The 27,917-nt window shown below is 43.9% G+C and overlaps 2 protein-coding genes across 3 annotated transcripts in view; both read right to left on the bottom strand.

The window, feature by feature from the left end:
* Window positions 1–12,020, bottom strand: part of eps15 (epidermal growth factor receptor pathway substrate 15) — a 56,887-nt gene extending 44,867 nt beyond the window's left edge. The window contains exon 1 of the mRNA XM_007899959.2: window positions 11,843–12,020. Within this exon, the coding sequence (XP_007898150.1) occupies window positions 11,843–11,869 (27 nt within the window). The 5' untranslated portion in view covers window positions 11,870–12,020. The remainder of the gene's footprint in view (window positions 1–11,842) is intronic.
* Window positions 12,021–16,350: 4,330 nt separating this feature from the next.
* LOC103182812 (calreticulin) lies at window positions 16,351–27,221 on the bottom strand. 2 transcript variants are annotated; one of them, XM_042335167.1, is made up of 9 exons: window positions 26,981–27,221; window positions 25,589–25,690; window positions 22,537–22,740; window positions 21,755–21,849; window positions 19,824–20,033; window positions 19,282–19,395; window positions 18,068–18,211; window positions 17,846–17,938; window positions 16,351–17,045 (listed from the first exon to the last, which is right to left on the bottom strand). In XM_042335167.1, the coding sequence occupies exons 1-9, from the start codon at window positions 27,066–27,068 to the stop codon at window positions 16,869–16,871; spliced, it is 1,227 nt and encodes a 408-aa protein (XP_042191101.1). In that variant the 5' UTR covers window positions 27,069–27,221; the 3' UTR covers window positions 16,351–16,868. The 2 variants fall into 2 exon arrangements, with proteins under 2 accessions (XP_042191101.1, XP_042191102.1); XM_042335168.1 differs by lacking the exon at window positions 26,981–27,221 and adding an exon at window positions 26,202–26,337.
* Between the last annotated feature and the right edge of the window lie 696 nt (window positions 27,222–27,917).

Raw genomic sequence — 27,917 nt, 5'->3', positions numbered from 1 at the left:
GCGGACCCGCCTAGCAGTGTGGAAGGGAAGGGTCAAAATAAATGCAAATGCTTACTGAATACGCAGAGGGAATTGGATAGTTTTTTGAAAAGAAAAAAATTGCAGGGCTATAAGGTAAGCACTGGGGAAGTGGGACCAGGTGGTAGCTCTTTCAAAGAGGCAACAGAGTCGAGGGATATGTGGATTTGCTTCATTGCAAACAAGAACAGGAAGGACAGCATTCTTCTCTTTCACACCAGATAGCATACTGAACCCAGACCAACACTGCAAATGTGCTGGAGAGGAAACAGTCCAATTGATAGACACAGAACATCCTTTATATCCATGCATTCATCCATTTACTCACAGATCAAGCTTGGTAATCTTTTTTTGGGATGGGGAGTGGGGAGCGTCGAAGGCGGCGGGGGTGGGGGGAAACAGAGGGAAAGACCGGGAATAAAAGGGAGTGTGGTCCCCTCCTTTCCCCAAGTAAACAAAGCTACTAACAAACTAAAGAGCACGTCTGTGTCAGCACCGGCACATGGTCTCTGGCCAGCAAACTGCTTGTCCCGTTACGAGCGCAGATGTTTGAAGGAGGGAAGAAACCTACAAGGAACTTTTAGTTTCTTTTTCCATTTGAACTTCCAGCAGTGAATGTTTTGAAGTGTTGCCATGTGAAGGAACAGTGGGCGTCCCTGACAAGCTGCTAGTGACAAAACCCGTGGTGCAGAAGCCTGTACTTTAATGGCGTTGACAGTGAGACTGCACCCCCCCCCGGGTGTGTGTCTGTGTGCATGTGCGCCTTCGCGTGTGTGTGGGGGTGGGGTGGGGCGGGGAGACGGAAGGGCGGCGGGGAGACAGGAGTGGGGCTGCGGGGAGACAGGAGGGAAAATAAATCCATTTGTTGGTTCTCGGCAAACAAAATAAATTATTGCGTAAACTCCCAAGTTTTGCCAAAACTATAATTGCTGAAATGTTTTAATGTGCAGCTGTGTGTTATCAAGATTCAGTGCACAAAGGGCTTGACATTGCCAAATCATACTGTGACTGGAAAATATAGCATCATATCCTGAAACCCCTTTAAGTATTCACTTTGCTCGAAAATGGACTTCAGTTAAAGTTGGTCCCCAATTAAACCATTCATTAATTTCATGGCTGTTTGTGAGACACCAATGCGCCATGATCACCTACTAATAGTCACTCTTAAGTAAATCCTGCCAAGCGTTTTTAAGTTTCGACAACACAATAAGACGCTATATCAAATGCAAGAATTATCATTATTAATAATAAAATAAAGCATTTAACCTTGTTATTTTAGAAACTGGTCAATCAAGATGAATTTGGAAAACCTCAACTGTAATGAAAGTCAATCAAGTTCATCCGGACTGGGAGAGGGAGGGGATGTTCAGGGAGCAAATGCAGCCCTTGGCAATCATTTCCTGTTTGTAAGCAGCTCCCACCACTCTCTCTCCCCCCTTCTCTCTTCTCTCCACCCTCTTCCCCCACCTCCCTTCACCCCTTGTCCAGTGAAAACTGCACCCCAGAGACAGGGGGCGGGGATGGGAGGGGGCTGCGGGGAGACGGGAGGGGAGACAAGCCTCGTGGGCACACAGGGCTCGTAACCAGAAGATCCAGGGCTGAAGAGAAATGTTGGAAAACTGAATGAAAAACAGGAAATGCAAGGAAACCACAGCTTGGCACTCAGCCTCTGAACTTAAAAAGATACCTTTATCCTTCACATTTGATTTCCTGTTAAAATGTTCTGATTAAAGGACTCAACCAGAAGGATGATCAGACATTTCACAATACACTTTTGGACTTCCAGCATTTTCTCATTTTACTTCTACATATTTATAGTTGCAACATCACACAACATTTCAGATTTATACTTCATTTTGGAAACACGACGCCATCGACCTGAAACATTAACCCACTTTCCTCTCTCCATAGATGCTGCCTGACCTGCTGAGTGTTCCCAGTGACTTCTGTTTTTATTGGTATCATCATCTGCTCGGTTGGAATGAAGTGAAATGACAAAAGGTGGCTGTACTTTGGAATATACTTCAATTATAATAATGTTTAGGAAATAACATTATGGGATATAGTACACATGGAGTTTGGGACATATGTGCATGCACCACCAGGAAGGTGGAAAGTGAACTAGATGGACCATGGTTTTTTTTCGACTAGCATTTTGTATGTTCTTATGTAATAATAATAATAATGCTGCTTATGTTTAATATAGAGCTTTTCACATAGGGAGAACACCCCAAAGCACTTCACATAATACAGTGTAAAATGCAGCGAGTATTTTTTTTAGGTAAATACCAACAATACTGCTCAAAAAGGAAACTGAAGAGGAAACTGAATAATCAGATAATTATTTGGGGAGAACAAGTTTGCAGGGCTATGGGGAGAGAGCGGAGGAGTGGGATTGAATTGGATAGCACTTTTCAAAGAGCCGGCACAGACATGATGGGCCGAATGGCCTCCTTCTGTGCTGTATAATTCTATGATTCTATGAAGAGCTCAGGAAGTAAGAGTGCAGAGAAACCTTGTTATAGCACAGTCCATACGGCCAATGTCTGAGTGACTACTGTATGTGAGGTAAGATAACATGTTTAACAAAAACAGAAGTCACTGGGACACTCAGCAGGTCAGGCAGCATCTATGGAGAAAGGAAAGTGAGTCAACGTTTCGGGTCCATGGCCCTTCGTTAGAACTGGGGCACGTTGGGAGGGAGAGGCTTTTAAGGGCTAAGGGTGCAGGGCAAAGAAAGGAGAAAATGGGGTAGAGGGCAGGGGATGATGGGTTACAGAGGTGTTAATGGTGCAAAACAAAAGAAGGGTGGCAACAAAGCAGGGGAAAAGAGGTGTTAATACTGCAGAACAAAGTGTGTGTGTGTGGGGGAGAATTGCAACAAAACGGCCAGGCCGGCCAGAGAGAGAGGTCTGTCTGGGACCCAGATGATGTGGCGATGGTCACAGCGGTGGTGGGGGGAGTGGGGGGGGGGAGGTGAGCTGTTATGGTCTGAAATTATTGAAATCAATATTGAGGCCAGAGGGCTGTAAGGTCCCTAGCAAATAGATGAGATGCTGTTCCTTGAACGTGCGCTGTGGCTCATTGGAACAGCGTAGGAGCTCATGGATGGAGAGGTCAGAGTGCGAGTGGGAGGGACAGTTGACGAGAAACTGGAAGCTCAGGTTTCTGCTTGCAGACAGAACGGAGGTGATCGGCAAATCGGTCGCCCAGTCTGCGTTTTGTCAACATGGACATCACAGAACATCACTTCCTGTGGACGGCACATACGTGGTTTGCACAGCAAACTGACATCACTTTAGAGGAAGTGTCGTTACAGACAGGAAATTATATCACTCTTGACCCAATGATGACATGGAAGATGGCCCTTTAGAGCACGAGAAGCTGTCTCACCAGTGCCTGATACCAGTTGTGTCCCGCGCTTGCTGTTCATAAAGTTCCATAGAAAACCAATACGTCAACAACGCTATAATGAGGTATTAATGAAAATAGTGAAAAGGCAGGAATGGGACTAAAAGATGGGTCAGGAATTAATATAACAATGAAACTGGCTTTAAGGGTTGAAATAGTTCTGTGGTCAAAATAAGATTCAAATTGGAATTCCAATTGTAACATTACTCAAAAAAAATTGCACACATTTTTTTCCTCCAGTATTCATTTGCTTTGTAAACGCCAATCTACGCCCTCTGCATTCTCTCTGTTCATACAGCAGGTCAGAAACCTGGGTGTCTTGTTCAACCCTCAACTGTCTTTTCTACCCCACATCCAAGCCATGACCCGATCTGCCTTTCCTCACCTCTGTAACATCCCCCGACTCTTCCACTACCTCACCCCTCAGGCCGCTTAAACTCTTGTTCATGACCTTCATCACCTCCAGGCTCGACTATGCAAACACCCTGCTTATCGGCCTTCCCAAGTCCTCCTTCCAAAGGCTGCAGATAACCCAGAACTCTGCAGCCATGTCCTCTCACGCACCAAACTCCGTGACCCCATCTCCTCCACTCTCGCCCGACTCCCTATCCTTCAGAGGATCCAATTCAAGATCCTGGTCCTCATATAAAAAGACCTCCACGGCCTCACTCCACCCTACCACTGCGAGCTCCTAACCCCCTACCAACCCGCCCATTCCCTCCGCTCAGCCGGCTCTGGCCTGCTCCACGTCCCCCGACTGACCCACCCCACCATTGGTGGGAGAGCCTTCAGCCACTCTGCCCCCAACCTCTGGAATTCCATCCCCCAGTCACTCCATCTCGCCCCCTCCTTAGCCTCCTTCAAATCCCGCCTCAAGACCCTCCTCTTTGACCATGCCATCGGCCACCCCACCCTTCCCCTCCCCTCCCTTCTCCCCCCTGACCCCAGCTCGGGTCTGATATGCTGTACTCTGTCCAGCGCCTTGGGATGTCCTCCCGATGTGAAAGGCGCTATACAAATGTAATCTTGTTGTTGTTGTGCTGTACAAGTCTCACCAAAACTGTAAAGCACATCATGTGACACATAGAACACACTGGACTATTTGGATGAGTCATTTCATTCACATGCTACAGTCTTATTACATTACAAAGCATCACACCTACAGTGAAGGCAAATGCCAATGAATAAAACATGAGGAAGTGAGCAGAGGCAAAGCTAGTTGAACAAGGAAATGAAGGCTCCCAGACAGTTCAATGAATGGATAGAAATATTGTACCAAACTACAACAACAAAATTACATTTACAGAGCGCCTTTCACGTCGGGAAGACGTCCTAAAAGCGCTAAAACTACAGGGAAATGAAGCCAGGTTTGTGGGGGGGGGGGGATATCGGCCAGGGTTTCACCTGAAGAAGGCCCTTCAGCACATCCGATCTCATGCCTTCAGGATATCCAACCTGACGTTTCCTCCTCATCACTGTATCAAGTTGCTCTTTAAATGAGTCGACCATCCTGACTTTTACTACCTTTCCTGGAAACATGTCCCAGTTGTTGATTACTCTGCATAAAGAAAAACTTCCTGGTATCTGTCCTGCAATTGCCCATTAAAACTCTTAACCTACATCCTCCTGTTCCACTGTTATGATACATCCTGAAGTAATGATCTGGGTTTTCCAATTCAATTTAAAATATTATACACCTCTAGAAGGTCCCTTCTGAGTTGTCTTCTCTTAAGACTGAAAAGCCCAAGTTTGTCTAGTCTTTGCTCATAGCTCATTCCTCTAGTATCCTAGTTGCTCCCCTCTAGCCTAGACACGCCCTCTGTCACAGTGACCAGACTGTATACAATATTCAAAGTGCGATCTGACTAGTATACTCTACAATCTGAGAATTAGAGAGGGGAAGGGAAAGGTAACCCTAACCATTTAGTTCTCACTGACCTGGGTGGAATCTCAGTGAGATCACAGATTGTTTTACATCACAGTTTCCTGCTGACCCAGCGATGTGATCTTATTGGGTGTTTACTCTACAGTATATAGAATTTCACGCTGACAGGCGCAAAATCATTTTACACATGAACCAAAAATACAGCACAGCTCCAGCCAAACCTGTGACTGTCAGGTCAGCTCAACTCTCCTACTGAGATCAATGTTACCCTGAGGCTTCAGCTGATGGCAGCAACAAATGTTGCAGGACAAGATATTCTTATGCTTTGCCGCAACATTAATCTGCTCTCAGGAGGAAGCACAGTGTGTGTGGCCCACACTTAGCCCATCACACATCTCCACGATCATACACACATTTCATTCACACCCCAGGGGCCTCAGATTGTAGGAGTCGAGCACCTACAGCGAGTGTGGAGAATCTCTCTCCCAGTGAAACAGCGAAACAATAAAAGCAATTCCTCCCGCCCTCCCATCTTTCAAGGTACACCTTAAACCATGCCTATTTGACCGCACTTTGCATCATCTTTCCTCTCCTCACCCCTGCTCCACACTCAGCTCCAATGCTCAGACTTCGTAAGCACTTTGGGAAGTCTAGCCAACATGAAAGGCACGATACAAGTCTAAATGTTATTATATTGCAAGGCTTGAGAGGGTAATGAGAGCCTTTTCCCTGACCTGACGAGACTATGCACCCCTGATTAGATACGCCATTGTTTGAGCACAGGCCACAAATTACACTGTTGATACACTGCTGTACTGTGTATCCTATAATCATCATAGGGAGAGGAGGGTTAGTGAGAGCACATTCTGTAAAGTACAACTATGTTTAAAACAAATAGTTACATATGCGTGATATCTTGGTAGAGACTCTCATGTTGTGTCCATAACCAATGAGAACAGTTTAAATGGACCCCAGAGCTTCAGACACCAACTGGTCAGGTAGCTTTGTAAACACTAATAAGGAAAGTGATGGTGTTTTTCAACAGAAAATATTGTTCTTGTACTTTGAATCATTTTATATGGAAGGTGCTTTATAAATGTTGGTTTGGTTGTTGTTGTTCAACACTTTGGGGGCAGGGAATCCTCCCACTTGGTTCCTGTTAACCCTGCAAGTCAAAGCCCTAACGGGTCGGGGGGTCCTCGTTGGACAAGCAGCGGGAAAGTGTTTGATCCAGTGTGGGCCAGGGTAACAACCCACCCTATTAGCACCAGGCCCAAACTCGCTCTCCACACCTCACACCCCAGCTCTCTGTCCGCCTCAGCCAGAGGGCGAGGAAAAGAAAGCCGGAGCGGGGGTGAGGAAGGGTGTGGGTGTGATACACCATATGATATACTGGTGTTGGGGGAAATGATGCACTGCTGTTGGGGGAGGGGTGATGATACACCGGCGTTGGGGGAGGGGTGATGATACACTGGTGTTGGGGGGAATGGAAATGTGGTTATTGTCTGTCCACCATATGTTGGTGCCCACCCAAATTTCTGTTAACAGCTATGCCACTGTTCCCATCAGACATCCTTATAAAATCGAAAACCATTGGCATCTGCTGCCAAACACTGAGTTATTTATATTTCAGAAATCTGTTTCCCTCCTATAAAGAATATTTTTATATTTATAAAACCTTTTCCTTCCTACGCAGCAAAAGCCACTGCAGACTCTCAGTACCAAAGACTCGGCTATGGCAGGGAAAGGACAAACTTTAATCATGGCTAGTCCGAGAAGGAGTATTCACAGCAGGGGAAGCACGGATGGAAATACATGATCTACTCCTCCTTGATTCAACATACTCACAATCAATGATTTATATACCATCACATCAGGCCCATACAACTCTGTTACACTGCAGCAACTATGGCACGCAGAATCCATGGGAGTGGGTAAGGAGGGAAGAAATTAAATGATGGAACATCTTACTAATATATATATACTTTAAATCTTTCCAACAAGATATAGAGTTAAAGCAAAACACCTACAACTTTTATGTAGTGTGGAGTCTGGATGCCCAAATCTTTACAGTACCTGAGTTCTCTTCGTGCCATTGTCTTTCCCATCCATTGTGTCAAAGTCCTAACCCAAACAGATTGGTTTTGGATTTCTTCAATTCCAATTATTACGATATCACAACGAGACTGGCAATCATTTCAGTCTTGTGAACTTCATCTAATTACACTGCAGGACTGTGCGATGGAAGTACTTATATAATGGTCACTGAGCAAATATGGCTCCTCATGACCTGCTGAGCTTTAGTATCCTGTTGACTGACTGTTGGTTTGTATGCACCACTCTACAACAATTACTTAAAACGCTTAAGAACTTAAAGACACAGACAATTTAAACTTATTGCTCTCAGAACCTCTGACTGATTTCTTATGCAAGAACACGGCGAGGAATCTTTGGAAAATTATAATAATAATCCTTGCATTTGATATAGTGCCTTATCACATCTTTGAGATGTCTCAAATACACTGTAAAGTGAATTGACTACATATCCTGTGGGCGAAACATAGCAGCCAATTGTGCACAGCCATGTCCCACGAACAGTCGTGGATTGAGTGACCAAATCTTTATTTCTTTTCTTCAAAACGTGCCAGTTCCTATCAGTCTCATCCTCCCCTCTGGGCCTGCCCTGCCCAGCTCAATTAGGAATTGAGCTGCATCTGTGTAAGTCAATGATTGCTCGTCAGTAGAGTGAGCTCTTACCAGAATTTTTGCACATCTATTCAGTTTTACCTGGTCCTCAACTCAGATTATTTTCATGGCCTTTTTATTCATTTTAGCTACGCAAGCCTGTGTGTGGCTGTGAGCAATACTTAGGTTTGTGGGCCAGTCTATTCATTTTGGTTTCACATTCAGTAAAAATGGCAATGGACTACATCAAACCCAGGACATGAAGGGATTTGTAGACAAGTGTGAGGATCTTGGGAGTCGATCCATTCTATGATAGGGAGCCAGTGGAGCCCGGCGAGGGCTGGTGCGATGGGGGTACAGTGTTTAGTGTGTATTTGGGAGCCAGTGAAGCCTGGCGAGGACTGGGTTGATGGGGGCATGGAGTTTAGAATGGGTGAGTATGCGAGCAGGATTGTTCTGAATTAGTTGGATTTTGTGGATAGTGCAGCTGAGGAGACTGGCGAGTAAGACATCGGAGTAATCAAGGTGGGAGGTGACAAAAGCGTGGATGAGGGTTTCAGTGGCATTGGGTGTGACATAGAGGTGGACAACAGCAGTCCTGGTCAGGGACCAGATGTGGGGTGCGTGAGACAGCACCTTCAGGAGAAGGGACGAGATAGTATTGGAGATAGGAAGGAACAAATATCTTTTTAAACTGGACTTTGTTTTATATCACTGTGGATTGTTTCTTTATTTTAAAGGATAATAATCTTACCCCTGTTACCACTTGATATATTTAGTGCAAATGCTGACTAAATGCTTGGGGAAGTGAAAGATGCTGGCCTTTAAGGTTGTGTGATATTCTCAACTAATTCTACGAAACCACATCAAAGTCCTCCCACCCACAGTGACAGACATGACTCTCAGGGCTTCACTGCTGTATTATAAAGCATTACACTTTCACTAGACAATCCCAGATTTCAAAACATAAAATTTGAACTACGACTGCCGGGCAGGAGAGGAAAGTGTTAAACAATAATTATAGTAATAATAGCATAGTGGAGTCCTGTAGCTCAGTGGTTAGAGCACTCGCTTTGCAAGTGAGAGACCTGAGTTCAATCCCAGGCAGAGGGCGAAACCTTGGGCAAGTTTCCTTACTCCACACAGAGCCTAATAATAATCCCTCCAAAACCAAAAACAATAATAAATTGGTCATTTTCAATCTACGACTGATTGTGGGACATTGCTGTGCGCAATTGGCTGCCGCGTTCGCCCACAAATATACAGTCAATTCACTTTACAGTGTGTTCTGTGAAGCGCTTTGGGACGTCCTCCTGACGTGAAAAGCGCTATATCAAATGCAAGGATTATTATTATTATTATTTGATATAGGATCTAATCACATGGATGAAAGATCTCAAAGCACTTCACAGGATTTTGCTTGCGAAAAAATCTTCACTTTACAAAAGTGAACATGGCGGTCAATTTGTGCACAGCAATATCTCACAAGACAGACACGGACTAATAGAACATATAATATTGCTAGTGTAATAGGCGCCCTAACTGCAGTTTAGTATTTACACTAAAATATACATTAAATTAGAAAAAGAACACAATGTAACACACAATTAAATAATGGGTAATAACACACCCAAACTTACACTTTCCTAACAGTTGCCATTTGATAGAAGTTGCCATGTAATAGGTCAGTTTAGTGGCCGATACCGTACCTGAGTTTCAGTAGCAATAAAATTGCCCATTCCCCACCCTCACCTCCCAGCCTCTCCTCACCCTCACTTCCCACCCTCTCCTCCCACCCTCTCCCCACCTTCAACAACAACAAGATTTCATTTACAGAGCGCCTTTCACGTCGGGAGGATGTCCCGAGGCGCTGGACAGTTGGGTCAGGACCCGAGCAGTGGGGAAATCGTCAGGGTGAGGGGAGGGAGGGAAGGGAGGGAAGGGAGGGAGCGAGGAGGAGGGAAATCGTCAGGGTGAGGGAGGGAAGGGAGGGAGCGAGGAGGGGGAAATGGTCAGGATGAGGGAGGGAAGGGAGGGAGCGAGGAGGGGGGAAATGTCAGGATGAGGGGAGGGAAGGGAGGGAGCGAGGAGGGGGGAAATGGTCAGGTTGAGGGAGGGAAGGGAGGGGAGGGGAGGGAAGGGAGGGAGCGAGGAGGGGGGAAATGGTCAGGGTGAGGGGAGGGAAGGGAGGGAGCGAGGAGGGGGAAATGGTCAGGGTGAGGGGAGGGAAGGGAGGGAGCGAGGAGGGGGGAAATGGTCAGGGTGAGGGAGGGAGCGAGGAGGGGGGAAATGGTCAGGGTGAGGGGAGGGAAGGAGGGAGCGAGGAGGGGGGAAATGGTCAGGTTGAGGGGAGGGAAGGGAGGGGGAGGGGAGGGAAGGGAGGGGGGCGAGGAGGGGGGAAATCGTCAGGGTGAGGGGAGGGAAGGAGCGAGGAGGGGGGAAATGGTCAGGATGAGGGGAGGGAAGGGAGGGAGCAAGGAGGGGGGAAATGGTCAGGGTGAGGGGAGGGAAGGGAGGGAGCGAGGAGGGGGAAGAGAGTCGAGAGAGGAGCTGAAGGCACAGTCAAAGAGAAAGGTCTTGAGACCGGCCCTGAAGGAGGAAAGGGAGGAAGCGGCGAAGGCACTGGGGATGGAGTTCCAGAGCCTCGGGGCTGAGAGGCTGAAGGCCTCACCTCCCAGCCTCTCCCTCACCTCCCAGCCTCTCCCTCACCTCCCAGCCTCTCCCTCACCTCCCAGCCTCTCCCTCACCTCCCAGCCTCTCTCACCCTCACCCTCACCTCCCAGCCTCTCTCACCCTCACCTCCCAGCCTCTCTCACCCTCACCCTCACCTCCCAGCCTCTCTCACCCTCACCTCCCAGCCTCTCTCACCCTCACCTCCCAGCCTCTCTCACCCTCACCCCTCACCTCCCAGCCTCTCTCACCCTCACCTCCCAGCCTCTCTCACCCTCACCTCCCAGCCTCTCTCACCCTCACCTCCCAGCCTCTCTCACCCTCACCTCCCAGCCTCTCTCACCCTCACCTCCCAGCCTCTCTCACCCTCACCTCCCAGCCTCTCTCACCCTCACCTCCCAGCCTCTCTCACCCTCACCTCCCAGCCTCTCTCACCCTCACCTCCCAGCCTCTCTCACCCTCACCTCCCAGCCTCTCTCACCCTCACCTCCCAGCCTCTCTCACCCTCACCTCCCAGCCTCTCTCACCCTCACCTCCCAAACTCTCTCACCCTCACCTCCCAGCCTCTCCTCTCCTCTCACCCTCACCCTCACCTCCCAGCCTCTCTCACCCTCACCCTCACCTCCCAGCCTCTCTCACCCTCACCCTCACCTCCCAGCCTCTCTTCGCCGCCGCCTCCCAGCCTCAGCTCGGATCAAGGCATAGGAACTGGTGCTTCCACAAGCCTCCAAACCAGCCAGAAAAGCAGCCCCCTCCCCTCCGCCCCTTAAAGAGAGAAACCCCCAAATAAATACACCCACAAACTTTCTCCCAAACTCCAGCCTAAGACTTTCCTCGCTCAGCCCCAACCCCAACCCCAACCCCAGCCTCTGCCCCAACCCCAACCCCTGCTCCAACTCCAGCCCCAACTCCAGCTCCAACCCCAACTCCAGCTCCAGCCCCAACTCCAGCCCCAACTCCAGCCCCAGCCTCTGCCCCAGCCCCAACTTCAGCCCCAACCCCAACTCCAACCCCAACCCCTGCTCCAACTTCAGCCCCAACTCGTCTGTCAACAGCTCCGACCACAGGGCCGAATGTTTTCTGGTTTGTCGGCCCTAAGTTTCCGGAGTCGGACACTGGGCCCTGAGCCCCGCTCCCCTCCCCCCGGCGGCCCGGGCGCTGAGCCCGTGTTACCTGAGCCAGTGTGAGCCGCTCCGCCATTCCGCCGCCGCCGCCGCTGCTGCAGCTCCGCGATAACCCATCAGCACTCAACACAAGTTCGTGAACTTCAGCGGAGAGGGGGAGTGGGGGCACCAAACCCCAAACCCCAAACCCCGGCACTGGATCCCCACAGTGAAGGCGGGACCTTCACTTCCTTCAGAGGGCAGAGCAGCCGCTGCCGGAGCTGCTCACAGCTGTTTGCAAAATGTCTCTCTCTCTCTCTCTGTGCTGCTGTTTCCCCATTACTGTCCCCGATGAGGGTTTAATTGCACTGTCGCCCACACTGTGATTTTTGTAACTTTTGTCTCCAGTCAATAATAATAATAATAATCGTCGCATCTGATATACCCCTTATCATGTAGTCGAGACGTCTCAAAGCGCTGCATAGGATACACTGCAAAGTGGATTGACTGTGTATTTTATGAAATTGTCATCTCAATTTCACACGTTTCTTCTCTCTTTTTCCCCATAAAAAAGGCTGTCCTTTTTTGACAACAACTTGTATACTTTTTACTTAGTACTTTGACAGAAATCATTGTAAACGTATTGCATCTTAGGACGTCCTCCCCGAGTGAAAGGCACTACTATACAAATGTAATTTTGTATTGTATTATATTTCAACATTGTGAAACATCTCCAAGTCTGCTGTGCGCAATTAGCTGCCGCATTTCACCCATGAAATACACAGTCACTACACTTTACAATATATTCCGTGGTAGATATATCGCTGCAATATAAATGGAAGTGATGAAAATCGATTCAAACTCTGCCCTGAAATGGTTCCTTTCAAGTCTCAGACAGCTGGAGAATTTGTAAACAACCATATTTTTGCAGTTAAAGAGCCATTCATGTGATGGGCTCTTTAATAAAATTTAAACCAAACTTTTGATATCTGTGTTCCTCACTTGAAGCTAATGTGATTAGGCGCGTGAAATATAAATCAGGAGTCTTGCTCCCAATAGTTGTATTGCAAGTCATTTACTCGCCCCCGAATCTCTGAGAAGTCTATATCTGACAATGAGGGATTGATGGACCCATCAAAAGAAAGTAAAAATAGTGTATCTTTAAAGTGGTTGAGCCTCATATCTTATATAGACCATATACTTACAAGTATGTACCGAATCTGTTGCTGCTTTCACCTAATTTGCTACATTGAAGGAATTTGTTCCTATGCACAAACAGTCTATTTTATCTGTAGAATTTAATTTCACATTCATAATGTGCAGTTTGTTGTTGCGCAGGTCACCAATAGCTGTACAGAGGCTGTCAGAAACCTCCCTGACCAGGCAGCAATGCCCTTTGGATATACAGTCATTTGAAAAAAATGAACAAATAGGTTTGTCCCTGTAATTTGGAGCTGAGCCAGTAATGGATGATTGCCTGATCTTTGTCACCATGTAACCTCCCACTTCCATAGCAATTCATTGCCCTGGAAGCCACTTATGGAATAGGCTCCTTAGGGAGTCAGTGGAAGCAGAAAGTGTCATTTGTTTAAGAACAAATTAGATTTCTACTGGAAAATAATATATGGGATAGTCTACAGTTTGGAACACGACATGTCAAGCGACTGCCAGGATAGTGAAAGGCGAACTAGATGGTCATTGGTCTTCTTTCGTCAGCAAATTCTTATGTTCTTATGGATTTGACAATTTGTGATATTCTCTCCCAATGATGTAGATAAGGGTAGAATTCCACCCATGTATTCAAGATTGTCAAACATTAAATCCAAACACAAATTCTCAAAAAAAACACAGAATTCAAACTAAGTTGCTGAAATGAGTTGAGTGCTATTTGGAACAATGGGATAATTTACTATAGCAATATATTTTCTACATACTGGAAGCAATTTCAGTCTGGAAACATACAACAGAATATCAAGCCTGCATCAATCTGTTGATCATGGATTAGGCCCTGCATCTTTATTTTCGTAACTCACAAACTAAGAGCGATGCTCAACCATAAGGATTCTATCCTAAACACATGCAGAATTTTGTTTTTCAGTTGTCAGAATTTCTTAACTTTGCCATGTGTAGCTTTCCTGTTGTGCTGCACCTCGGTCTCATCTTTGTTAAGCAGTCTGATACGCTGTTTTTTTTCTTGTGACAGATCACTTCATACCAGTCATCAAAGAAAATTAATTTCCCATTTCAATACACACCTTGTACAACTTGGAAAATGTGCTTCTTTGGAACATAATTTCTAAAAAAAATTCACATCTAAAATGTATTGCAGCAGTTACAGCTTACTTTGTTATACAAGATACAATTACAAATCACAATTAGAAATTTCTAAAATATTAAGTTGTTTTACAACTTTTTCCCCAAAGGAATAACCGTTTTACAGCTTCTAAAAACATAGCAAACTGGACAATTGCACAGAGTTGACAAGAGACAAAGGTCGATTTCTTTGAATAAATTTATTTTAAACAAAATATTTATAAGCTTCCTCAGACCTTCTAAACAAATATTCCAAACAGCCGTGGTAATGATGCTGCAACATGGCAATTCACTACTCAAACTGATGTGTGGGGATTGTTGAAAAAAAAGTCACTGGACATTATAGTAAAATCTTGTGAAGCACTTTGTGACTTCCTCCCTCTGTGAAAGGCATTATATCAAGTGCCAGGATTATTATATTGGACCTTTGCCATTGTAACTGTCAGTTTTCCTGTAAATTGTTTTACAATGTACCTTGAGACAAGTCACAAAATTAATGAAAATCATATTGTAAATTTGAATATAACTTGGCCTGGTGACTAGTTTATATGAATTTGCTAGTTAAGGAAAAATTTAACTGGAGAAGTTTTAGATTTCTGGATCTTCAGGCAATATAATGGATTGTAGCTGTTTATTGCATATCTGTGTAAAAATGCAAAAGTAATGAAATAATTTAGTATCAGCACACACCATACACACATTTGTAGAAAGATTATATTGTCACTTATCCTCAATAACAAGAACCATAAATAGCAAATAAACAAAAAAATTAATGTTTAATAATTAACCCACTTTAAATTATTAAAGCAATCATTTTATCCAGCACTTCAACATGAAGTACCCTTTACATCTATTCTCCTAACGTAATCCCTTTTAATTTAAATAAAATCAACTGGGATGACTCTATAGTACTAGCATAAAGAAAATTATAGAAAAATATAGAAAAAAGTATGTCCTAGTATTTGGGGCATTAATATCTTAATAACGTTAGTGCATTTTCTGTATTTGTTTTTTTTTCCAAAAATATGTAAACACATTCAGAAGAGCAACCTAATTTTCCCCCAAATCCATTAAATCCCCTATAAATTGCCAATCCAGTGCTGCTATTTCATACCATAATAATCCAGGCATTTGATACAGCGCCATATCACGTCTTTGTGATGTCCGAAAGCGATTCACAGAATATACTGTGAAGTGAATGGACTGTATATTTTGTGGGCGAAACTTGTACCTCAATTCCAAGATCAGGACATGACGTTTATTAAATGCAATTGGAATTGTGAGCATCATATACCTGACACAATTGTTGAATCATAGACCTAATGCTCTTGATTGATGTGACAAAACAAGTATTTTTGTGATACGCACTCACATACTGCAGCAAATTCTATTCCACTTCCATTTGTCTTGTTAAAGAGCATCATGCCACCATTAATAGTTACGTCCTAAACTCTTCCCACTTTAGGCATGAAGGATACAACAGGACTAAAAAAATCCTCAACTCCATCAACTAATACATGTGTAGCACCTTTCACATGATGAATTCTTCTAACTGCTTCCTTATACCAAAGCCTGTGCAGTCACAAGGTGCTATGTTGAATCAGATTCTGATTGTTTGGTGTTATTAAGCCAGAAGCCACATGGCATTCAGTCTTTACAACAACCTAGTAATTCGCCCATTTTAAAAACTATCAAGATAATTTGTTCAAAGAAAACTTAAGGGCCTTCCTAACTTGTATTGATGGCTCATTGGAAGAACATTGTAACGTGTGAATTGCTAATGCAATTAATACATATGTCTGCATGCAGATAACATTTTTTAATATTTTATTTTAGTTTTTCAGTTTTGCTCGTCACTTTCCTTTTGTGAGATGTGAATAACTCACAATGGTGGGAATGCTCCTTTTCCGAGGCCATTGTATGACAATGTAAGCAACTGTAGGCTACCTTTTACACCCCTAGAATAACATAAAGAGACATGTTAAAGAAAGTTCACTTCCCACCTTTTGGTTCAGAGAATGAATGTCTGGTGGTGGAGAACAAAACAAAATTAAAGGACCAGATAGATTCAAGATAGTCCCAACTTTCTTTCTGAAGAGGCTTGGGGGAGGTGGGGGGGTGGGGGTGGCTGAATCATTAAAAGTAAAAAATGGTGGATCTTATATCCCCAGTTGTTGCTTGCAGCTGCTGCTATATGTTCTCCTGGGAAGGAAATTTAGTATTAAAAGAAATGAAAGACTTTAACAATGAGGTCTACATTGTAGCTGAACTGCAGCTCAATAATACAGGTTTATTTCAGTCTGAATTTAAATTGTCAATACAGTAAAACCCTGATGTCTAAAGGATGATGTAGAGCTGTGCTTCAGGTAAAGGAAATGGCAACGTTCCCATAGTTTAATTGTAAAAGGGTGCAATATAAGTGGCAACCGCAAGGTCTCAGTCATAACGTTTGTTTGAAAATCTACACAATGACCACAAGTTCAAACCAAATTGCACCTTGAATGAAAACTCTGGTTTATACTGTACATAAGCAAAAGTTCCAGATCGTTTTGTATTGCATTTGCTGCTAAAGGTTAAATCCCACCAGCCCCACAAATATTATAGTACAAAATATATTTTAAAAAATCAAACTAACCTCCCGTCTGCGTCTGTGACAATTTGTTTATGAAGGTACAGCAGTGCAATTCTTCACATTGGAAAAACCTTTTGGAACAAGATGAACATTCTAAATTGTAGACAAACTGTCTCTACCTAAACATTCACACAACATGATTTACAAAGGATTACAATTCATCTCTAGCTTTTGCTTGTGTGTCACTCTCAACCTCTTGTTCTTCCTCCTTTTCTGCCTCTTCATCTTCCTCCTCCTCCTCCTGATCTTCACTTTTAGTTTTCTCCTCTTCTTCTTCTATCCGTTTATCTTCTTCATCTTGCTTTTCTTTCATTTTCTTCTCTGTGTCCTTTTTCCAAGAAATAAACACATTAGGCATTACAATATTTCAAATTATCATTTTACACCACAATCACACACACACACACACACACACACACACACACACACACAGGGATTGCACAGCTGCCTGTGGTGGAGTGAAGGGGTGACGTGCAGAATACTCAAGCCAGCTGAGCAAAGTCACGGGTAGTGAAGTGGGGTGTGAGCAAATCAGAGGTAGGGAGGTGCCAGGGCAAGAAGCGATTTGAAAGTGAGTGAGGATCTTTGAATAAAGCGATCCATTCTGCAGCAGGGAGCAGAAGGACAAGGAGGCAGAAACGGACCTGGCACAGAGGCAAAGGATGTCATTTATAAGCTTGACAAGCGGTATCAGTGCTGTGGGGGGCGAAAAAAAGACTGGAGGAGCTCGAGAAAGGAGTATGAGAGATTGGAGTGAAGTTGTGTGGCAACAACACGTTCGGTAACTTTAGAAAGGAAGGGTAGATTCTCCTGATTTGACAAAAGTTTTGAGGAATGAGGTAGAAATGGGGCAAAGAAGTTTAAAGCGGGAGCAGTGGTTGGGGCAGTACAAGAGGAAATAGGGGTTCTAGAGGACGTGGGGAGGGAGAGAGGAAGAGGAAGCAGCCCAGAAGTCCAAGGGGCACGGAGGTGGTGATGTGTAGTGGAAAACAGAAACTGGGATTGTTTTTAGCCTCTGGGACAGTGTTGGAATAAAGCAGGGGTTTGACTTTTGAGGGAGAGGCCCCAATCACAGACCAGGTCACACAGATGGAAGCACCAAACGTTAAATACAATGGAATCATCTACCTTGGTTACTCCCCATGTTTGATTGCCAAAATCTTCTGCATATTTCTCATTGTTTGTGATAAGGAAATTATCAAAGACTGTGCCAGATTTCACCTGTTACAGAAAATTAGCAAAGTACAATTTATGGTCAATTCATGTATTAAAAAAATTCATTCTGATTCTCAGCACACAAGTGCCCTTCACGCGGGAAGCGTCCTGGAGTGCTTACCAGCTCACACGTACCTGCCACAGATCAAGCCCAAGAACTCCAATGTTTTCATACATGTACAATTTAGGTGCTGGTGTATACTCAGGATTATCAATTTCTGGATGGACCCATTTTCCTTTGTAGGTCGGGTTGTCAATTTGACGAGGTTTCCATTCACCCTAAAAATAAAAGTTTTGAAAAAAGGCATGACCTGAAAACAGGTGTGTAAAGCAGTTATTTGGTACAGTATCAGCCTCTACAGTGCCCTCCCTAGTCACGGTGTTGATGTGATTTGCTCAGTGAAGCTGCTCATTAATAGTGATCTCCAGGATCTTGATCATCAATGGTTACACTGCTGAGGTTTGGGTGGGGGGTCTATATTCAGTCTTGTCGATAATCACCTGGCAGTGTGAGTATTATCTACCATGTTAGCCAGGGCTTGCTGCAGGCCACAATGGGCAGCTTCATTGTCAGAGGTGCTGAGCATGGGATTGAACACTGAAATCATCAGCATGCAGTTCCAGTTCTAACTTTATGACTTCGAGAAGATTATGGATAAAACATATAAATAGGCCTGGAGGAACTTACCCCTCACACAAAAAGTTCTCATCACAAAATACAAGCAATGTGTGGCAACACCAAACCCATTTCTTCAGAGAAATTGCAATATTTTCTTTACACGGGAGTCATTTTTTAAATAATCCCTTTCTCCTCAGCTTTCTTCAGTGCCTTTGTAGAGAATGGTGTTGGCTTTCTACTTTACTTCATTCCCCCAAATACAGAATTCTGTAAAGTGGGAGCTTCTTGGGATTGCAACGATAATTTAAGTTAAATTGCATGTAAACAAAACTGTGGGGTAATGGGTGCTAAAAACACATTATTCTTTGCATAATGCTGCTAGCTGCTTTTGACACACTTTTTGAAGTAGTTAACCCAAGTTAACAAAATAAAAGAATTCAGACAATTCCACGCGGTAGATATACTATATATAAAGTTAATGGAAATAGATTATAATCAGGAAACACCAATTGGTTGTTTTTTTGCGTGTTCTGCGATCCAACATTGATACAAGTGATGAACATTTTTGATGACTTTCGGGACATCAGGTCACCACTTCCTGTAGTCGAGGAAGCAATGAAAGTCAGCCATTTTTAATTGTTTCTTTTTAAAAAAAATTCCGACAATTCAGAGTAAAAAAGGATTTCCACCTAACTTCAGAATAAATCAGTTTACAATTTAGAACTCTCACCTGATATTCAGGATTCTGAATCATTGGCGGCTCCCATTCACCATCCATCTCGTCATCCCAGTCATCCGGTTTCTTGGCATCGGGATCAGCAATATGTTCTGGCTTTTCCCAGTCCTTCATTTGGGTGAGAGAGAGAAAAAAGTAGTTAACTTCCACACACTCACACAACTCAGCCTAAATACTGCAAAGTTACTCCCATGGGAAGCCCAATTCATTGCTCACGTTATCACTGGGCCATTGGACACCAATTTCATATTATTTGCATCGCAAGAAAATTGTTAAAACTGGGTTTGACACCGGTTTGCTCATATCTCATGTAAAAATGGAAATCTGATGTCTCTAGTTGTCTTCCTCAGGGTCAGTCTGGAAATGGAACACTTTCACTTTGGGCACTCAGTGTTAGCATCAGTATTCTTTCAATTATTTTCCAAATTCTTAAATAGAGTCATTACCATTCACCCAAATACAAATGCTATCAGGAAATGTCCCAATTACTAGAATTCTGAATGATTTCACGGATGCAATACATTGTGATCACTTACTTCTGGTTTCACATCATCAGGGTCGTCAATCTTCTCCCGATCATCCCAATCTTCAGGTTTCTTGGCATTAGGATCCTTTACTTGTTTGGGGGGCAGCATGTCCCAATCATTCTCTATGTTACCAGATTCAACTTTCTTGTTGTCAATTTTGACCTCATATGTGTTATCTGGCCGGACTATTAAGGTATAAAGATGTGTGTACTCATCGTCCTACAAAAAAAGGTAATTTGTTTTTTAAAAAATCTTTCAATGCTAATGTTCTCTCTCAAATTGCCAACTAACTGCCTTAGTCCTGAAGCAAATGTAGATACATTTTGCATATTTTGTCATCTTTTTATTAAATGAAGCATCATTACCAATGCTAGGTAAACCAACTGTTAGTGGTATCTTAAAAAGAAGCCACATAATCAAGACTATTTTGGAAGCACAATGTCAAATTGAAAAAAAATCCTTAAACATTAATACTTCATTAAAAATTATTCTGAACAGTCACATTTACACTGAGCGAATTAGTTTAAAAAAATTAATATCCTGCGTTGTTTCCACTACGTCATCAACCTCTCCTTGTCCACCGGTTCAGTTCCCACTCCCTAAAAACAGCCGTCATCACCCCCATCTTGAAAAAACCTTCCCTGGATCCATCCCTCCTCTCCAGCTATCGCCCCATCTCTGATCTCCCATTCCTCTCCAAGGTCCTGGAATGTGTCATCGTATCCCAGCTCCGCTTCTTTCTTTCCCGCCACTCCCTCTTTGAACCCCCCCAATCCGGCTTCTGCACTGCCCACAGCACGGAAACAGCCCTGGTCAAAGTCACTAATGGCATTCTGAACATCTGCAATCAGGGCTCCCTCTGCCTCCTTGTCCTCCTCGACCTCTCTGCTGCCTTCGACACTGTTGAGCATTCCATCCACATGCACCACCTCTCCGCTTTACTCAATCGTCACGGACCTGCCCTTGCCTGGTTCGATTCCTCTCTCACCGTCTCCACTTTGTTGCCTCTAACGGTTTCTCCTCCAGCCCCCGCACTGTCACGTCTGGCGTCCCCCAGGGCTCTGTCGTCTCCTCTTTAATATCTACATGTTCCCCCTTGGTGACACCATCCGCAGACATGGGGTCAATTTCTACATGTATGCAGATGACATCTAACTCTATCTTTCTGCCTCCACCCTCAACTCCAGGACCACTGGCATCCTGACCAACTGCCTGTCGGACATCGAGACCAGGATGAGGGCAAATTACCTACAGTTGAATGTGAACAAGACTGAGGCCCTCCTGATCGGCTCGCGCCAGCGGCTCAGCACCTCAGGCTCTGGCAGCATCAACTTCCATGGTTGCACACTTCAACACCAAGCCAGTCAGGAACCTATTTCATCCCCCAGTCACTCCGCTTCGCCCCCTCCTTAGCCTCCTTCAAGTCCCCCCTTAAGACCCTCCTCTTTGACCATGCCATCTGCCACCCTCCCCCCCCTTTCCCCTCCCCTCTCCCCCCTGACCCCAGCTCGGGTCTGAAATGCTGTACTCTGTCCAGCGCCTTGGGACATCCCTCCCGACGTGAAAGGTGCTGAACAAATGTAAGCTTGTTGTTGTTGTTGTTACAGGTGACTCTGTGTATAAACAACAATTGACAATTCTTGGGCAATCTCATTTCGGGTGTTTGCCACTGATATTGTCTGCACCAAGGTACACCTTGGCAGTCAAAGGGAACTTTCATTTCTGTGCTGAGAATCTCTCAATGACCCAATTCTTGTACGTTAACAGTTATCCCGTGAGATTACCTCAGAATTATAGTTTAAATCAACAGTAATAAAAAATCAATTCATACAAAAATGTTACTTGAACCATTTGCAAGATATACAATATATAAGTACACATGTTTATTGAACCAGAGGTATCTTGTCAAACTTGAAACATTAATCCTTATGGAAAGTTACCTTGCATCTAACATCTTTATTAATTAAGTGATTCTTTCCTTTGTAACTGAAGATCACATGAACCTTCTTGGTTCCTGGTCCACAAATATCTGGGCCTATGGAAAATAACAACATTAAAAATTAACATTAGTTTTGTTTCTTATTTACACAGAATCAAAGTAGATGTTCAATCTTGTTTTAAATTGGTATTCAAATGTTACCACAACTTTTCTTAGAAAAATACCGTCACTTTCAGTATGAAATAACAATTTTCATAAACATATTTGATTTGTATTATGTATTATGTAACATGCAGCTCTGAACACGATTTAATAGTAAATATTAATTTAAGATTTAAATAACCTAATATTTTAAAAGTCTTGAAATAATAAAATCACTCTTCTACAATAAGGGTCCTAAGCACAATGATGGTGAATCAGATTCTAGTGAGCACATCACCACACGCACAAACAAGAAGACACTAACTGCTGACAGTGTTATTAACAGTAGCACTGCTCCTCAGGGTCGTGCTCCTCCACTGTCAAGGGCTCTGGGAGGCACCCTGCCTGAAGGGCGTGGTGTAAATGCAAGTTGTTGTAGCACCGCCAAACACAGCTTATCGTACTGGTGCAGGGAGACAAATGCTCGTTTGAAGTTTGGGATTCAGTCAGTTTTACTCTGAACTCAGCTGAGAATAACATTTGCTATTAAAATGTGGAATTTTTACCCTCATCTTAATATGCCCCTTGAAACATATATTTAAAAAATCTAGTTGTCAATTTTTATGTCAAGTGATTACTTACCAAACATGATATAGTAAGGAGAATCTCCGTACATATCCTCTTGATTCAGATCACCAGGAAAGAGTTTAATATATCCTCCACCACAATCAATGTTTTGTTCGTGCTTTACAGTGAATTGGATGACTAGTGTTTGGTCTTCATTGCTGAATGGCTCAAACTTGACTGATCTTGCATAGAACTTTGCATCCTGACTGGTCTGAATTCCTGTGGGAAGAAATAAAGCAAGTTTATAAGATGCTTTCGTGATCAGACCTAAAGCCCAGAGTTTAATACAATACTTCCAAAACCAGATGGCCACAAAAAAGTTCCAAAGCTGCCAGGTCCAATACGCCGAACACATGGGGAGGAATCTCACCTATTGTTAAGGTTGCCGTTTGGTGGAGCATGTAGAGGTTGTCATGTCTGGGGTGGGATGAAATGAAATCCTTTTTTGAAAACCAATAGTTAGCAACATGGACCATGGCCTTGCTGAAGGCAAACAGTAAGAGAAGTATTTCACAGGCAGATAAGAAATATCAATCTTTGTAAACAAAAGATGAATTAAAAAATTTCTAACAGTTAAAATTTAGAAATTAATTTCTACCCTCAAGTGGCATGTGAAAGTACTATAATTCATTAAAGTTGTTTACTGTTTTGTCCATGTTATTTACTGTTTTGGCCATGTTATTTACTGTTTTGGAACAATTTAGTCAAACTAATTCAAAATACACCCTGAGAGTAACATTTTCAATGATTCAGATTTGAAGTTCAAATGAAAGCACACGGCGTTAACACACTTTTCAGTTTCATTCATTGGTCATGCTCTCAGTGTTTGCACTCCCATATAAGCACGTGCTACTTCAACACAATATTAAAAGAACCAAATTTTAGTGCTCAATTGCACAGCTATGTAGAGGTCAGTGGCTTGAAATTAAATGTTGACTCAATACAAACGTTACTGTCAACTTAAGTAGGCATCACAACCTCACTTGTACATTTAGTGATAAGTCAACATTTCAATCCACGGCTGTTTGTGGGACGCTGCTTTGCGCAATTGGCTTTTCGCCCACAAAATATACAGTCAATTCACTTTATAGTATATTCTGTGGAGTGCTGTGAGATGTCTAGAAGATGTGAAAAGCACTATATCAAATGCAAGGATTATTATTATTATTAAGTCACTAAACAGGCACTAAAAATGGGGACTGAGTTGGCTGCTTGGAGATCCACTCAATATACCATCTAGAGGTGGTGGTTTCAGGTCCAATCTGATTTATAAATGAAGTGGCATGAATTACATTACATAGGCCTGGGGCCAACACTTACACGTATAATCATGAAGTCAGGCATTAATGGGGATCAATTCCATGCAATGTGGAAAAGAGAGTTTAACCAGGCTGATACGCTCCTGCCTGTTGGGTATTTCCCTGCAGCAAAACAATGACATAGTTCTAACACCCACCCCAAGTTTTTCACTAAGTAGAAAGCTACTGGTGATAACTCCCCCCCACCGTGACATGTTTGTCACTAAATGCTGATTCTTTTGTGTCTTATGCTAGCAGTAAATTAGAAAACTGAAATTTAATCCCTACCTCCAAACTGAAAACTGTGCATCACAATGACCATACTCCATCCGTGTCATATTAATGAGTTATATCCTATAAATTGGATATTGGTTTCCCAAAAGATGGATGGAAATATTTGTGCAGTGATTTCATTAGCTATATATATATACTCACACTCATTTCTACGGGGAATTCTTGATACACGTCACAGCAACAATACAATAACATTCATCACATTTAATCAATAAAGCCGACAACATTAGACTCTCAATTTAAAGCATTACCATAATCATCAGAAATACATTGAAATTCAGCAATTGGAGGATGTGTTTGTGTTTTAAAAATAATAATGGTTCACTAACTGATTTACCAATTTTTCTGGAGTGCGTCTTTTAATGGTGCACTAAAAACATGCCCACAGGTGATTCTGAATATTTGCAAATCAAATAGTTGTGCAAATGAGGATTGTGAATAATGTTGGAATTATATCAACTAAAACCACATAGTTTACTCGTACAAAGCAGCCGGCTTGGATCAGGAACACAGTATGATGAGCAGATCTCACAGTGATATATCTACCACGATCCTGGAGATAATGTGTCAGGCTGACTAATCAAACAAATAAAATGTCCTCTGGATAGCCTGGATGAGATATTGGATTAATGCACATTATAAATAGCTGATTCATCTCCATTCTCCTTTTGCCAAATGTTTCACTATTGAACCATCTCAACTCCATTTACCTTTTTTGTCCTCCTGAAGTGAAAGGCTCTCTATACAAATGTAATTTGTTGTTGTTGTCATAAATTGGTCAGACATAAAAGATGGGTAAACTACAATTAACCTTTTTTTCCAAAATGATAGCCGGTACCTGGAATTCTTCTCAGGGGAAAAGGTGAGCAACAGAGCTGCACATGTGTAATTGACTTTCTACCATTCTCCAGCCATTGAATAGTAACTCAATGGTTATAATAATAATAATCCTTGCATTTGATATAGCGCTTTTCACGTCAGGAGGACGTCCCAAAGCGCTTCACAGAACACACTGTAAAGTGAATTGACTGTATATTTGTGGGCGAACGCGGCAGCCAATTGCGCACAGCAATGTCCCACAAACAGTCGTAGATTGAAAATGACCAATTTATTATTGTTTTGGGATTTGGAGGGATTATTATTAGGCTCTGTGTGGAGTAAGGAAACTTGCTCAAGGTTTCGCCCTCTGCCTGGAATTGAACTCAGGTCTCTCATTTGCAAAGCGAGTGCTCTAACCACTGAGCTACAGGACTCCACTGTACTGGTTGGTTGGTGTGATCTGTTATCAGTGATTGCTCAAAACTCTGCTTGCCAACCTTAGAAGCTTCTTATTTCCAGATATAAGTGCGTGCTTGTGAGTTGACATTCCAGGTAATCTTTCCAGCAGCTGTTTGTGACTCTGAGAAAACATTCAATGAATTAAGGAATACAAACATGATGCAAAAAGGTCTACAACATTTTTTAGTTTTGGTTACCTTTATCCTTCTCAGGGTCACCGTAAAATTTTCCAGCACTGAGTACAAATTTACCATAGTCAGAGTTATGTTTTGATTCCGTCCATCTGCTTTCCCAAGCACCTGAAATTAAAATTGAAAAACAGTGAAATGTATACTATAAAGAGGAAGATGCTGGTTTATTGTGCACTGAGCCATTTTTTGAACTTGAAAAAGCTGGAAACATCTGGATATTATGTTCTCCCACACCAATACTCAGTCAAGAGGTGTTGATAGCTCAGACATAAACACTGCTTCTCAGCTGACACACCAGAAGGAACATTAAGCTATGCAAAGTACCTCGCTGTGCTCAAGTTGTCCCCTTCACTCACAGATCACTTGCATTAGAACAGCTAACTGGCCCGTCAAACTGTGAATATTATATTAAATGTGGGTGTCTTAACATTTCCTGCAAACCACTGGGCAAAGCCATGCGTTTGCTGCAACCCATGTACCTAGTCACTAATTTTAAATCAAATTACATTGAATAAACCTAATTTCCATTTTAGTAATGCAATCAAATAATATATTAATTTATTAATGTAGTAACACGCAAGTGGTTAGACCATAACACCAAACAAGACAAAATAATTACCTTTAGGCCAATACAAACTAAGGAAATCCCATCTTGAGCTCTCCATCAATGCACGTTTAGAAACACATTACAATTCTAACGCACCCGAACAGCCTTTTAGTTTTAATGCACCACAAGCTGCCGCACACAAAAACAAATTAAATTGCATCATTCATGAATTCACCTCAAAAGCCTGTCATTAAATAATACAATATCGGCATTGAAGTGATGGCCGGTGTGCGTTAAAAAGGATGATTCTGGCAATCACCCTGTTTCAGCGAAGGTATTGTATCTTCTCAAGAACTGAAAACAAAAAAGAATCTCACAAAGCAATACGACCAATACTGACGCCGGAAACAGAACAGGAATTCAATTTTTTTCCTTAAGAAATCTTCAATAATCGAATGCGAAAACCCCCACACAGTGACTCTGAGCGCTCAGCGCCGAGACGGGAGACTTCACAACAGTGATTTGGTCACTCAATCCGGACTGTCGGGGGCGCTGCCGCGTGTCGCCCACTTCACAGTGCGGCCGGTGGGACCGACCCGACCCGACCCGGTCCCGAGGCCCCGAGGCCCAGAGGCGATTACCCGCTGCAGCAAATGCAACGATTAATATTATTAATAAGCCAACGTTTCCCGAGCTCTTATTTCGGAGCTGGTGACCTGACCGCGTGTGCGGACTCTGACTGCGGCCACTCAACCATCCTCCCCCCACCCCCCCGTCAGCCCCCCCCCCGTCAGCCCCCCCCCCCCCGGGCCATCTGTCACCCCCCCGTCACGCCCCCCTCAGCCACTTACCGCCATCCGCGAATTCTTCCTTCAAATACACGGCGGCGTCTCCCAGCGCCCGGGCGGCAAAGCCCAGGAGCAGCAGCGGCAGCTTCATGTCGGTGACAGTCACCTCAGGGTTCGGTTGTTTTGATGATTACTGTTGTTATTGTGATTATAATATAATAATGACAATGTGTCTGACAGCTCCCGCGCTGCCGGAATCCCGACCCGCTCCCTCCCGCTCGCTCCCGCCGCCTGATGCCCTCCCGCCCCGCGCTCGCACAGCCTCAGCCCCGCCGCTCGGGGTTGACCAGATGGCCGCTCGCCATTGGGCAGGACGTGATCACGTGGGAGGGAGCTGGCAGGGAGCCAATCAGCAGGACCCACGCGGCGTGCCGGGCGGAGCTTGTGATGTCACCGCCATGTCAGTTCATTGTTTCACCGCTAAAAAAAACCTTTTACACACGTCACGGCGGCGCCACTGTTGCCAAACTTGGGCGGGTTCACGCCCAATTGGGCGGGTTTGTGTTCAGGACTGTGCGTGGGGAAAACGGTTTTGGGCGAAAGCTTAATATTTTTATTTAATTCTGCAAAAAGGTGTTTTTTTTCTTTCCAAGACCTTTTCTCACACAGTTTTCTGAAGAAGCACTGACTCTGCCCCTTAGGGCAACGTATAATATTGGGCTACTTTGCGGCTGGTATTTGGTTGGCTTTGGCCACACTGAAGGGCACAGAGGAGGATGGGGAGAGGGAGGAGGGAGAGGGAAAGACGGAGGGAGGATGGAGGGAGGGAGATAACTGCTGAATTCATTGTGAGTGAGGGAGGGAGCTCCGAGCGGAAGCAGTACACCCCCCACCCACCCCCCACCCCCACCCCCAGCGCTGCACTGGAGCGTCAGCTTAGACAATGTGATTCCAAGTCCTGATGTGGGGTTTGAACCCACAGTCTTCTGCCTCAGAGGCG

This window comes from Callorhinchus milii, unplaced genomic scaffold, assembly GCF_018977255.1.
Source record: "Callorhinchus milii isolate IMCB2004 unplaced genomic scaffold, IMCB_Cmil_1.0 Scaffold5, whole genome shotgun sequence".
NCBI classification, from domain to species: Eukaryota; Metazoa; Chordata; class Chondrichthyes; order Chimaeriformes; family Callorhinchidae; genus Callorhinchus; species Callorhinchus milii.
The sequence above is the reverse complement of the archived record's forward strand: the minus strand, read 5'-3'. Positions and strand labels throughout refer to the sequence as shown.

What these genes read in the sequence shown, in the direction of transcription:
- LOC103182812 (XM_042335167.1), bottom strand. Translation starts at nt 27,068, where the DNA reads ATGAAGCTGCCGCTGCTGCTCCTGGGCTTTGCCGCCCGGGCGCTGGGA. An exon ending in TCCTTACTATATCATGTTTG is followed by an intron (nt 21,850 to 22,536) that starts GTAAGTAATCAC and finishes TATTTTCCATAG; the next exon opens with GCCCAGATATTTGTGGACCA. An exon ending in CTGATGATGTGAAACCAGAA is followed by an intron (nt 19,396 to 19,823) that starts GTAAGTGATCAC and finishes ACCCAAATGAAG; the next exon opens with GACTGGGAAAAGCCAGAACA.